Source organism: Astatotilapia calliptera, chromosome 6, assembly GCF_900246225.1.
Source record: "Astatotilapia calliptera chromosome 6, fAstCal1.2, whole genome shotgun sequence".
NCBI classification, from domain to species: Eukaryota; Metazoa; Chordata; class Actinopteri; order Cichliformes; family Cichlidae; genus Astatotilapia; species Astatotilapia calliptera.
The window spans coordinates 4,352,005-4,366,518 of NC_039307.1; the positions used below are offsets into that span (position 1 = coordinate 4,352,005).

A 14,514-nucleotide genomic window follows, 5' to 3' on the forward strand; every position below is an offset into this window, starting at 1 on the left:
GCTGCGGAGATCGAATCTCGCCTCTTTTATTGTTCCATCAGAACTCCACCATAAACTGTCCGAGGACAAAGCACAATCAAATATTTTATCATCGCAGCATCTAATTTAGGAAAAAGTAAAGAAATATCTGACAGCTCTGAGAAATTACAGACAGATTTGGATAAATAAAGAACTCTGTTTACCAGACGGTGTTTCTGACTGCACAGACATATATTCTTTAGTAAAGAACCATCAGAATTATCAACTCTGTAGAACAAGTTAAGGATGTACTTAAAAATGTGCCACATACATAGTTACATAGTTAAACAGTTGTGTTCATACTGATCATGAGTGTGAAACAGCTTCGGTTTCTAATATGCAACAAAACAAAAACAACATGACAGCCAGAGGACGAACTGAGGGGCTGCACCAGGATCGATCAGGGTTGTTCTGATAGTGAAATATGCAAAGGAGACCAGAATAAAATAATATGCAGCTGTAAAGAGGCATCAACAGCTTCCTTTTTAACCTGCCGAGTTTGCATTGAGCTTTGTTTCTTTCTTTGGCTGTTTATGTAGCAGTGATGTTTACACTGCTGTGTATGCTCTGCTAACAGCACACTGCCACGGCATTGATTTTTTAACCTGCTGGATTTCTTCATTTTTGTCCTTATAAGTCCAGTTTTAAAAGTCTAAATACATCATAAGCAGGCTTTTAGACTTTCACTGTACTTCATTTAACTACTTTGGCAGTGCTGTGAAATCAGATTTAAAATAAATGGAAAATCTCCTCGATTTAGTTGACTCCATAAAATAACGTGCAGAAAAAGCATGAAATTATCATATTGATGTCAGGTATTACAGATTTGTAACTTTGGTTGAGCCACCGTAAAAACTCTTGCATCAGCAAAGCATCTGGCACACGTTTGATAGATTTTGGACATAAAGTCGAAGACTAAAATGCGATTGCAGCAGATGGGGAAACCTAAAAAGATGCACAGTACAATCCAGTGTTTGGTCTGCAAATCCTAACTTTAGACTGAACAAAACGTAGACCTCTGAAATCATCTTTTCACAGGTGATGAGATACTATATATGTTTGTTTCGTCGATTCTTGAGTACACACTTGGAATTATAGATTTAACTGAGTGAAAACACAATATATAATGAATAAGCTGTAATGAGATTCAAAACACCTAAAGTTATATATAGTTATATATAGCTAAAGGTGATAGAAGTAATTTTTTAAGTGAACTAATCTCCATGTTCTTTGTTCCAGTGCTGGATAAAAGTCAACATGTGTGTTTGATTTACAGGAAACAGCGTGAGTGCAACCTTACTTTTAGGGTCTGCAGTGTTTGTGTGGGATGCATAAACACACTGTGATCATACACTGCACAGCTGGTCTAACTGTAGATATAAATTACAAATTGTTCCTCTAAGACCGCTTGAAGAGCCGTAGACACTCTGAACAGCTGTTTGCTGCAGCAGAAAATGTTGCTTTAAGTGCTAAAACTCTTTTAGTGTGTGCAAACACTTTTGGGATTACAGACATAAAGGTGGAGGGGGACGAGCAGTTGCGAGAATCTTCAGACTGCCTGTCACAGAGAATACACTACAAGCTTTGGCAATCAAGCTACACTATCAAAAGAACACATAATCACATAGCCGACAAGCAACAAATCCCATGAGCACCAGCATACAAACAAAGGGTGCAGGAGTCTGGACATTTATGGATTTAAAAACATGCCATGTGATAGCATTTAATACAAAGGAAAGATGTGTTTGATTTTGCACAATTTCTAGACAAGCAATTATATTAAAACCAATCTGGAGAATTGAAAATGTTAATTAATTCATTCAAAATGTCAAATTTACTTCAGTTGTATCCAGAGCACGATTAAACAGACCAAGTGAGCACTCCATAAGCATTCCTTTACTTGATTCAGGTTTGTCCAAATGTGATTCTGTAACAAAGCACAGCGCCTGACAGGAATCTCTTTCCTGGATCTCCACAGCTTATGAGTGCTGCAGCTCAGCGTCTGACGCAAGCCAGAGTAAAACCTCAGAACACCTGAGGCATGCACGGAGGGGACGCGCCTCTCTTTTTGCACCTGAGCAGCATCACAGGACGAGACAAGCAAACAAAAACAAATGATCCGCAGGCACATTTTATTCAGAAAGCTGCAATAAGCTGAATTCATTGTCCAGAATACTTCTAACGCAGTTTGGAAATAAGGTAATTAAAAGGTACAGGAAATGCCTGTGATGGAGGAAGTGTAGTTTTATATAATGCCTCATTGCTCAGTCTTCCAGCCCTGTGCCAGTCCAATAACTCATTAGCTGGCTCTATAGTAAGTAGTAAAAAATGTAAAAGCTCAGATTTACTGTACTGCTCTGCACACACATGAATAAATTAGCATTATTAAAAATACAGAAGAGTAGGTGTTCTTAATGGAGGGGTGATGACGTGTGCAGCTGTGCATTGCTCTCCTATCAAACGAATACGTTCCTCCTCTATGAAATGCTCGCAGGCGTGACTGGGAGCCCCCGCGAATGCATCTGTGCCAATCTTCATCTCTCTAATGAGGAAAACGTCAACTCGCTCGCAGAGACCGATATCACAAACAAAGCGGCGCGCGCCTTTCTAAAGCCTCTCGTCGAGTCAACCTCAGAACAACACTGTCTCTTGAAAGAAATCTGGCGAAAGCATGTGACGGTGGGCTGCGCTAATCCTAACGGTAAATACAATAACTCTGCCAGCAGAAGCTGATTAACGCCAAACAGCCACTGTAATTATCACATTAGCATATTGTAATCTCGCAAATTACCATGAAAATCACCATGACAGCTTTCTTTTCTCTCTCTCCTCCAGCGGGGAGATCAGGGGACGATTTAATTGCTGAGAATTATTTTTTTTAACGGAAAAAAAAGAAGAAGAACAAAACAAGAAAACATTGACACTAATCACGAGACTAATCCTCGGGACGGGCGGGGGATGTTATACGTATCATGCTAACAGAGGAAGCGCACAGTCACGCATGGGAGCTACTTTAGTCGAGAAACATTTTTGCAGCCCTGCATTCATTATTCATTAAAATGATAGAAGGAGCAAGTGGAGGCTTAATGTGAGCATCCTGGAAGCGCCAGTAACACAAACACCACACAGACAACACACACACGCTCTTATAGTCCAGCGTACCATAGCTGTGTGCATTGCAGTGATTCACACACACATCTTTCCGTCCCACAGCTAATGCAGTGAGCATGTTCACTGAGCGCACGCAGGAAGTGATGACATATTTAAAAGGAACCAGGTGGCCCCATAATAGCACACTCAGAGCCAACACACAGACACACACTCAGGCCCACTGGCGGACTGAAAGGACCACAGGAGGAGCTCGATATGGGACTGTGGAGGAGTGCTAAAACACTTCCTCCTCCTTTCATATTTTCACCCCATCCGGCTCCTTTATACTCCTTCATCTGCATCATGGCGCTTCCAAATAACGCCGTCCCTGGTGAGTTCAGGCCTGTGGTTCTACGTGAATCACGTTCGCCCCGTGTTCATTAACAGGTGTCGTTGGACGATTCCATTTGCGGCCACTCGTCTGTGTATGAGTGCACAAACGTGTGGGTGAGGTGGGAGACGCCCTGCTTGGATGATCTGCTGTATGATTTATTTTTACTTTTTTAAATTCACTGGACGGTATCGCCTCTCGTTATCTTCCAATTATACACTTCCTGTGTGAGTGGGTGAGACGGGCGAGCACTGAGGTGGAAAAGTGAAAAACGCTTATGGATGTACATTTAACCTAAAGGCCTCCTCGGCTTATTTCTTCACTGAAAGGCTACAGTTGAACTCTGAGTCTCTCAAAGTTTTTGTGCAACGATGCAGCTAATGCGTTTGGAGTAGGCTTTGTGCCCTGCTATGAAAAATATAAATATAGTCCTTCTGCACAGCACATCTCAGCTTTCAGTGGCTACAGTGAGGTTACAGATGAAAATCTGGGCCAATGTAGATAGAAATGTTTAAAATAATCATTTGGGTGATAGCTAATGTCAATATTTCTGGCATGTTTTATTTTATTTTACACTCTTTTTAGAGAAACACTTTTTTAAATTACCTTTTAAAAGGCATTCAATCAATGATTTCGTGAGCACAAACTCGATGACAAGAGATGAATATCAGCTACTGACACTAGACGCAAATATTCAGCTAATACATCAGTGCATCGTTGACCGCAGTCATGCTGAAAGCTTTAATCCCAAGTCTGTGATATGCTCAACTAACAACAGACAGCACTCCCTGCAAGTCTTACCTCGGTTCGCTTTCAAAAATCCCTGGTGACCCTTTAAGTATTTCCCTCTTTTCAAATTAGCTACAACTATGAGACAATGAGAGGTTTGTGCTCACATTGTTCCCTGATTGATGCTAACATGCTACTTCCACACCATTAGAAAGGCGTCACATACTCGAATTATTGGCCAAGCATTTTGGGGGGTAAGCAAAAAGTAAAAGCTGATTTTTTCTAATCTTTTTCACTTCTGTTATTTTGAGGAAAGACAAAAAACTGCATCTATGCTTTAATGAAAGTGAGCATTTCAGCTGCTCCTCTTTCTCTTCGATTCATCAAAAACTAATTTAAAGCTCATTTATTGATAATTTTAAGTAGTTGGGAAAAACACTTAAAAATATGGTTAATGTGTTAAACTTGCAGCGACTTTTGGAAAAGGGAATAATATTTGAATTAATAAAAATAAATAAAATCCAAACTATGAGCCAGGTTACCTTCAGGGTTTTTGCAAGTCTATTATGTTGATTAGTCCCAGCAATCCACCAGATATTTATTCCCTTGCATATAACAGCTAAATCATAATTGGTCATAAAACAACAGGAAACCTTGCACCACTTTTAAGGTTCACGTGCGCCTTCAAGAAATTTTGTTCTAAAGTGATGAGTTTGTTGCTTTTTGGTCCCCCAACGTATAACTGAATGGGGCACTTTTGCCTTTAGGCACTTTCCAGTAGAGCGGCTCATTCTGAATCACTCAAAAACAAGATTTTTGATTTAGACTAAGCGGTTTGTGAAGGAACCTGTGTGATGCTACACCAAATGAGAATTGTGATTTTAGCCTTGGACTCGACCTGAGCAAACTTTGACAGAAAAGAGCAGGAGAAGCAAAGAAAAAGCAAAGGATGGAGAGACACTTGTGACGAGCGTTGCGGCGACTCAGCAGTTTGGCTGCTGCCTTTGCCTTCACTTTAACGGGTAACTCAGCACGCACAGCAGCTCTTCTTTACTCTCGCTCTGCCTCCTGCTCTGTACTGTTCATCCTGTACCTCCCTCCCTCTCCTTCTCCTCTCCAGCTAATCTACAGTCTGGCTGAAACTTCTCCATGAATAATTGAGATGAATGACAGCACCATCTCATTACGAATTCACATAACACGCCATAGCCGGAGAGAGAAAGAGAGAAAAAAACGTAATAAAAAGATGAAGCACTGAGAGGACTGGGGCTGGTAGTGCTGTGTGTGTGTGTGTGTGTGTGTGTGTGTGTGTGTGTGTGTGTGTGTGTGTGTGTGTGTGTGTGTGTGTGAGATTGGTGATGAAACCAAAACTCAATCATTTAGATCCAGCTGCCTATTTGATTGGCTGCATCACCGCACTGAAGACATCTTGGATTTTTATTAGAAAAGGTTCCAGCTGCGAATCACGAGTCGACTCTCGGTGACACCAATTAGTCCTTTATAAATGCTGTATACATATGTGAGTGTGTGCTCAGTGTGACTGCAATCGGATGAATCACCCAGTTTGCTGCTAATAACTCTTAAATACCAACACATCATTTTGCCCTGTTTGCTCGCACACTGTGTCTGCGTGTGCTTGTATGACTCAGCTCATTCTTTAAGTCTTTTTTCCCCCCAATTACCACCCTGCTACCAACTCGTTCACGCTGTGGGTTTTTGCCTCACCTCCAGCTCCTGCTCTCTCTGCAGGGCAAACTGTTTGAACGACTTGACGATGATTCCCGCGTTGGAGCAGTCGTACACAAAAATGGACGGGCTCCCCATCCACGTCTGCAGGTCGTAGATGGACAGCGGGATGTACTGGGTGTAGTTCTGAGAAAGAGAAGGCAGGAGGGGATAACGTCAGAGTGAGGAATTGGAGAGATAGGTGCATCATGTTATTGCTGATAACTCACTTTTATAGATTTGTGTTTAATTATTAAGCAGTCATCTGTTTGATGAAGAGTGCGAGCAGACGAGTGAGAAAAAGAGAAAACCGGAGTGAGGCAGAGGAAAAATGGGGACGATGGGAACACAGACCGAGGAATATAAATCTAATACCCATGGTGCAATAAAGGTGCTCTCCCCTACACTTATTGGAAAATTTGGTTCTTCGCACCTTCTGTGATGCCCGTGTCCACATCAAATCCCCCACTGATGTCCTGTTACAGCAGCCAGCGACACTGCAGCTTCATTTTATAGGATAAGGAATACCGAATAAAATGCGAAAGAAAAGAGGGAGAGGACATTAGGCCCGAGGGTACACTGAGGACGTGGAGCCAAACGCTAGCGCTCGACAGCAGCGGTGCATCATTGTAAGTGGGTGCTTACTTACAGGACAAGATGATGAACAACTCCAGATTTTATATCTGATTCCCCAAAGTCAGCGAGTCTGTCCGCATCAGTGCGATGCTGAGATCACAGCAACCAGGTGAGATTTGATTTAATGTCTGGTTGTCAAGTTATTTTCTGACTGCAAGAATGTTCCAAGAAACTGAAAACATCTTTTTTTTTAACCTGCATTTTAGCCACAGGAGCCTCGGTCCACTTTAAGCTTCTAGGTGAACACTTCAGGAGTTACTACTCCAAAGTGCTTCAGTTACACAGGCTGACTGCCAGCAGTACCATACTGACTGATCCAAAACAAGTATATTAGCTACTAAGATGCATGCAGTATCTACTTATACCTTTAGATACAAATTCACAGTTTCTGTCTTTGTGCAGAAACTTTTAATTGCACTACAATGACCTGTGAGATATTTGGACTCCTTCATTTACGACAAATGACTGGACTACATCAAAGTACATTTTTCCTGTACCTGTGGTGCGTGACAGAGAGCCACTTTGCACTGGAAAAACAAACACAATCGTCACTCATCATCTGGACCAACTGCCAGATGTTGCTCTGTGCGCCTTTGTCTAATTCCTGAAAATAAACATCGGTGTTTCTAAATGAACGATCTCCAGCACCTATTGCCAAAGCACAAGCATGAAATGACATAACGGGATGTTTAAAGACTGATATAGAAATGCTGAGGACACTTCACGGGTACATAAGAGGATGATCTTGAATGGGAGATCACCCAAAATTAAATCATGTATAGCCTTTTGATTTTCACAGGCATGTTCCTGAAACTTTCCAATCGCACCTCATACATCTTATTAGGTCCAAAAATGAACTGCCTATAGTTTAAGATGCAAATGGCCTGTCTGGTTATTTGTGAATAAAGTAATGCAGGGATTATGAGCTCTGCTGGAGACTAAACAGCATTACTCCAATGAAAGCATGTGAAAACATGTTTATTTTACTTTGCTTTGGTTTAGTGCACGTGTAAGCACAGCCTGTGACATTTCAGCGACAAATAATCAAGTCGTCCTTGGAAATGACAGCAGTAAACAGCTAACACCATCATGGCTTGTGAACGTGACAGTGTAGGTCTGATTAGAAAGATCTGTGAAGGCCCGATATCGTCTGTGCATGTGTGGTACCTTATTAAAAACCCAGATCTCTCCATTGACAGTAGGTCGTGGCACGCCGTGGCCGTTGTAGTGGAAGAGGACTCGTTCTTCCTTGGCATTGCGTCTGAGTGACGTGCACAGTTTCTTCACTTCATCCACCGTGGGGTCCAGACTCTGCTTGTAACGGGCCTGAAAGAGGAGGGAAGAAAAGATGTCACAATGATTGATGCTTTAGTCACACTGGGAACAAGGACACTGCTGCTCTGCGTTTTGTTTCGGGCAGGGAGATGTGCTGCATTTAATTTTTTCTTTCCTTTGCAGTTCAGTAGTCCTGCGTCAGTCTAACTTTCTTTGTTTTCTTTTTCTTTGATTCAGCAGCACTCACAGGCCCTTGGTTTTGAACAAATAAACAACCACATTTTGGTTATTCGCTGTTTTGCTTAGCTGGGAAGTAAAAAAAATCAGCTTTTGGTGTATGAAGCACTTATTGGTCTGTTCTGAATGAATATATATATGACTGCATCAATTTTTACAGTGTGTCCCAGCACAGGACACTTCTTTAAATTCTCTCCATATTAGGCGACGGAGCAGACTAAAAGGTATGGCAGCTGATGTGCAGGGTGGACTTGAGAATAATCTTGCAGAACATTTTCAGTCTAGCTTTAAACTGTGCAGGAATGTGGGGGGATAATGTGCACCTGTAATGTCCAAAACAAGTTGTATTGATGCATCTTTCTGTGAAGCACTTCGAGTTGCATCGTTGTGGGACTGTAGTCTATAAATAACCTTTTGAGATCTGTTGACTGATGTTTCAGGAAGGATGAAGTTCACCACTCTGCTTTATTCCATCAGTGAGAGTGGCTAAGATTGGAAATTATTTTCTATGTGAAACATAAACCAAGAAAACAAAACAAACAAGAAGCACTCAGAGAGCACAAACCTTCGCCAAGGCAGCGTCATCTCTGTGCAGTATTTGCTTTTAAGGCAACAGAAGTTTATTTTCTTTGTTTTTTTAAACATACTTTAAGTACTTATGTTTGTAGTGCAGTAAAAACAAGTGCAAAGTGCAGGCTTTTCCTATTTGCCCTGTCGAACCCCATTTTAATATACAATTACTTCATTTTAAGTTTTTATTTTTATTATTTTCCCTTAAAGTGGATGTAGCTCATGTGTGGCAGTTATTTATTTAAACAGTTATAACCTGTTACGGTAATGTACATAACAAAGCTATAAGAAAATGAATCAACTACACTCCTGTAACCCACTGTCATTTGAATAGCTACATGTAGCATTATTTTCACTTTGACCTTTGGCTCTACTTACCTTAAAGGAGAGCAATATATTAGCCAATAAATCATTATGATGACCTTGAAGGGATTGAGACAAATTTCTATTGTTTATTAACATGACCTCACTTTACACCCCTACAAAGTTCTATCGAAGTTTTATTCATTCAAAACTTTTCAAGCTTTTAAAAACAGAATGACAGACACACACACATGCAAGCACCACCAAAACCTTAACCTCCTTGTTGGAAGTTAATTTGGATTCCTAATAATAATAATAATAATAATAATAATAATAATAATAATAATGATACAGTAGACTGAAGGTTTACAGAAGGACTGACGAATCCACTTATCCAAAAATACAGGCAGCTACCAGTGCAACCCCTGAGTAAATGTTATCAAATTGAACATAACATATGACATCTTTCGTGTTATCGTTTTCACAAGCATATCACCGATTTTGGGACTGATCCGAGATTTTTAGTAGATGCACCTACTGCATGGTATGGCTTTAGTGCACAAGTGCATTGAATCAAGAAAATTAAATGAAATTCAGTTTTTATTTATATAGCACCAACTCTCAAAATCAGTCCCCTCAAGGCTTACATACTTAAACAGAAGCTTACTTGTGTTCATTTTAATTAGAGATATTTTTATGATCAACAACTAGTAAACAGGACGAGAACCAAACTGTTCAAGGACAATGTGTCTTACACTGCAGTCAGGTTTAGACTTTTAGTAATAATTATCGAAGATGAACTGAACTCCATGTAACTAAGAAGTAAAGACGCCATGTTTCATGTTCAAGCGCTCTGAAAGGGAGAGGAACACTGGAGAAATGTAAAAGAAACTCTGCAGAGCTCACAAGGGCACAAGCTATTAAGATCAACTTCCTTTTTCAACAAAGTAGGTGACCTTGAGTCCACACTTCAAAGTCCACATTCTCCACAGCAACTTCATACTCATTTAAAAGTGCAGGAAGTCTTTCTTTTATTTCATAAATCTGCAGTTTGAGTGTTTCTCTATGTATATTGTGCAGTCTTTCCGCTCTCCTCTCAGACACAGAAACGTGTTATAAAAAGGAAAAAAGAAAACTGGAAAATCCCACATGATAGTATTTATCATTTTAACTGAAAACAAATCAGTGAACAGTGGACGAGTGAAGAAAAAAGGATGGATATTATTCTGCAATCATCTGATTTCAGAAAATCATTTGGTCCTCAGCAAGATTATTTAAATACAACCTCAGATGACTTATTATGGGATGCCATTATTTAATGAAAACTAAGCCAAATTGCAAAAGCAAGCAACTAAGAACTCCAATGGTTCAGCAGCTTTTAGAGCCACCTTTAACAGCAATAACTTGAAATAACTGTTTTCTGTAATGGCTATCAGTCCCTCGCATTCCTGCAGATGAAACTTTTACCCACTCTACTTCATAGCTCTGCTTCAGTTCATTGGTTTTTGGATATTCATTTATGCTAAGCTCTCTTAACATCTTGCCACAGCAATTTAATCAAGTTGAAGTCTGGACTTTGACTCTGATTCTTTTCTTTTTCAGTCATTTTGTTAAAGATTTAATGCACTGCTTGTGATCTGTGCTATGCTGTGGCATGAACTAATTTCATCCAAGCTGTAGCTGTCAGTGAGATTACATTTCACTCTAGAATATATTGGTATACAGAGGAATTCATGGTTGACTCAATTTTAGCAAAATGCTCAAGTCCTCTGGTTGCAGAGCCAGTCCAAATCACCACCTCTTCACCACCAAACATGACTGTTGGTATGAGGTGTTTGTGTCGATATAACTGTTCCTGAGGTCCCGTGGTTCGTTCAGATGCAACTTTGCAAACCTAAGCCATGTTACGAATGTTCTTTTTAGAGAGAAGATGCTTTGTCCTGGGAAACCTTCCAATATTAATGGCAGACTGGTGGCTATCAGGTGCCAAAGCTGTTGATGGAGAACTAACATCAACAAGTGAATTGCCAGAAAAGCAAAATGAATCCACGAAAACTGATGAGACTATTTTAGGTAACAGTGAGCCCAGCGGGGAGAGACTCTAATAACTACACGTGTTAGTAGATTTTCACGTGCTGTTTTGAAGAGGACACAAGCTGAACCTGAATGTTTTCTTCCATTTAAGAAAGACCACGTTCACATTTGAAAATACCAGACCAAAAATAAGGATCTGAATCAGCTGACAAGTGACTAACCAGCTGGCAGACCAAAGACAAGCATCCAAAAACCGTCCTGACTCAGACAAAGGCGTTTTTGTTTTGCAAGAAGCCAAACGCCTAAGAGAAGTTTTCACATTTCATATTATCGAACAATAATAATTTCAGCTAAACAAAAAAAAGTATGCACGAAGTGCAACGCTTATAGAAGTCTTGTGAAAAATGGTCTTAACACAGTGAATCACAGAAGGTACAAAAGCAAGTGCAATTTGTGAGCAAACAAGGAGGCTTTTACACTTCTGAGTGTGAACTTCAAACAAGCTGCTGATAGCAGTAAGTGTATGAAACATGACATATATAGTACCAAATCTCTTGTTTTTTGAATAAGGCGCAGTCACAATAAGAAAACAAAAGCAGTAGATACAATTCACAAACAAAATAAAAGCAGAACACTGAGTTTGAGATTGTGTTGCTGCTGCTTCACTGCTGTCAACTTGTGTTTTTTTTCTGCCACCTCTTGCTTACTTTAGACCACACTTCACTGGGCTGTGTCATTTTGCAGGAGCAAACCAGCGTGAAGCTCATGCCTGTGCGGAAAAGGTACTCAAGAAACTTTAAAAGGACTAACGGTAGGAGACAGAGGACATGTGCATTGTTGGCGCTCCTTCAGCTCATTAAGTGAAATGTTTGTGTGCATGCATGAAAGGACACAGAGGTGTCAACTAGTTATGCAACAGAAAAGCACCCGTTTAGACCAGTCTGAATCATTATCACACTCACCAAGGTCCTTCTGTTACACAACCAACCAGCCGTTTATCAAACAGCCAAATGGCTTTGAATCACAGAAGAAGTCACATTTCAACTTTAACTTCTTGCGAAATTTACAGCTGACAAAACAAAAACCAAGACACCAAATCAGATCTGCACAGGGTTCATTTTACCAGCTCACTGATTTAAGATCCTCTTCACAGAACACAAATATCAACTTTTAATTACTTGATATTAAAAAATAATACTATTTTTCAAAACAGACCTATACAGAAGTCTTCATTATAAATATTCTCACAGTATTTATTTTCATATCCCACCACTCATTCTGCCAGTTTTCTATTTGGCCCCACAACACTTATGTCACTCCCTCAATTTGTCCCGTATACCAAGGCTACAACTTACCAAAGCATTAAGGGTTTGATCCCAACCTGGATTCATGGCTACATGTCAACTTCTCACTTTCCATCCTGCAAAGTCACTATCTAATAAATGTAAAAATAAAAACACTACATTCATGCACTGATCGCCACCTTTAAAATTCAGTGAGCAACCATTAAATTTTATTTTGCCTTCAGCATTAATCTGCAGCGCCTGACGCTTAAAAATATATAGCCAAATCATTTTCCCCAATCACAAGATGCAACATGTATCTTAATCAACCAAATGTCATCAACAGAGATCAAAGAAACTGCAAAAAAAAATAAATAAATAACAGTACAGCTTTGCACCCAACCCATGCAGCAGACTGATTATTTTCCTTCCCAACACAAACGTCACTAACCATGTAAGATATGGGTTCTCCAACTTTAGGACACACCCAGGGATCCCTTCTAGCTACCACATTATTATTCCAGCTTCTAGCTTTTATCACAACTTGAATATTTTTAAAAGTGTCAGAAAAAAAAATTGATTTTGTTACCATAAACACTCCCCCTCCATCAATACAAACTTTATTAATATTACAGTGCAACTTTAAGTTATTTTATGCACCTCTCTGCTACAAGGGTGAGAAGACCCAAAATTAGATAAACAGAAAATACGAATTTCAGTATAAAAGCTTCACCAGAACTCCTGTTTCTAAAACTCCTGCACTCTTCATGTTCCCGGACAACAAGCAGATGTAGAATCACTGATTTATAGGTATCATGTAGGCTTCATTACTCATTGAACTATACAACTTATTAATGACCCTCTGTGTTTAAATGTTACAGCTGTGTGATTTTTAATTAAACGGCGCTGGATGGTGTAATCCCAGTTGGGAGCTGTGATTTGCAGAATAAAATTACCACTTGCTCATTGTTCCGTCACATCATACAATGGCCAGACTGAACAGACCTTCATCAAAGATGTCAACATTTCAACTTCCCGTATCTGGAAGACTTTGCAGTGCGAGAGGAAAGCTTGCAGGCTGACTCAATTTGGGCATAATCAGATAAAAGCGTCTGAATGTCGAGAGGCGCAGCGCTCGCCCCGACGATATCAAGTGGTATCTGAATGGCTTAATGGCGTTAGTGAGGGAGCTGCAGTGATGGAGGTGCAGCGCCTGGAATCAGAACTCATAGTGGAAACTGGGGGAGGTGTGCAGAAAGGCGAGAGTGTTAGGTGGGACAAGTGTTTACACTTTCTGTAGCTGTTATTTCACATGATTCCCAATTGTATTTAGATGCTTCAGCAAAGCTGCTGATTTACATTCATGACAGCTGAGCATTTAAAATTCAAGTGGCAGAAAGAGATTAAGACAAATTCATATGTATGAGGAAGACACCTAGGAGAGTCCATTTAAATATACCAATTACAGTTTTCTTGGAGAGGGAGACGCGAGTGTTCCTGTGCAAAGAAATGGACTCACTAACAGCCTTGACCTGAAGGGGGAGCTCCAGCTTCCTGTGAGGACAGAGCGTCTCCAGAGGTTGAGTCAAACTGCAGCTGTTCGCCTGTTGCTTCTCCACCTTTCACCACCGCTGCAAAACACTTCCACTATTTCCATTAAGGCTACAGGAAACAAACTCTTTGTAAAGGCGTGCGCTGTGCCAGCCCTGCTGCCATTCATCATCATGTCACCTCTTTAGAACAGGCAACCTTTTCAAAGCACCGCACGCATTCAGGATGAAGCTAAACACACACAGTTTAGCTGCAAGACTCAGTGAACTATTCTGTGACAAATTTCAGCATACTGTGCAGACAATAAAACAGGCAATGACTGCTGGGCACAGGTAAAACTCAAGTCTGTGTGATCCATCATCATTAACACCGAAGCAACACAAAATGGTTTTTATAAAACAAATAAAATAAGAGAAATAAGAAATGTCTTTTACCCATTAAAGAAAAGACTTCTCATCTTTTCAAGCTCCAAATGAAAATCTGAATAAATAAAACAATTAAAGTAAAGGATGCATTAAGCCGGATGAAGGTGACAGCAGCAGCCACTTGTTGTCAGAGGGAGGAAATGAGCAAAGGCAACCTTTGTCCTCTCAACCACTAATCAGCATCTGAACATCAACAGCAGCCTTTTTAGAAGTGAAATACGTCAAAGAAATATGGAGACTGAAGAGG

The 14,514-nt window shown here is 40.2% G+C and overlaps 1 protein-coding gene across 4 annotated transcripts in view; it reads right to left on the minus strand.

Moving 5' to 3' along the window:
- Positions 1 to 14,514, minus strand: part of rptor (regulatory associated protein of MTOR, complex 1) — a 204,413-nt gene that overhangs the window by 118,703 nt on the left and 71,196 nt on the right. For all 4 annotated transcript variants that reach the window (XM_026169798.1, XM_026169801.1, XM_026169800.1 and 1 more), the window contains 2 exons: positions 7,757 to 7,915; positions 5,954 to 6,100 (listed from right to left, as the gene is read on the minus strand). In XM_026169798.1, coding sequence (XP_026025583.1) covers positions 5,954 to 6,100; positions 7,757 to 7,915 — 306 coding nt within the window. The remainder of the gene's footprint in view (positions 1 to 5,953; positions 6,101 to 7,756; positions 7,916 to 14,514) is intronic.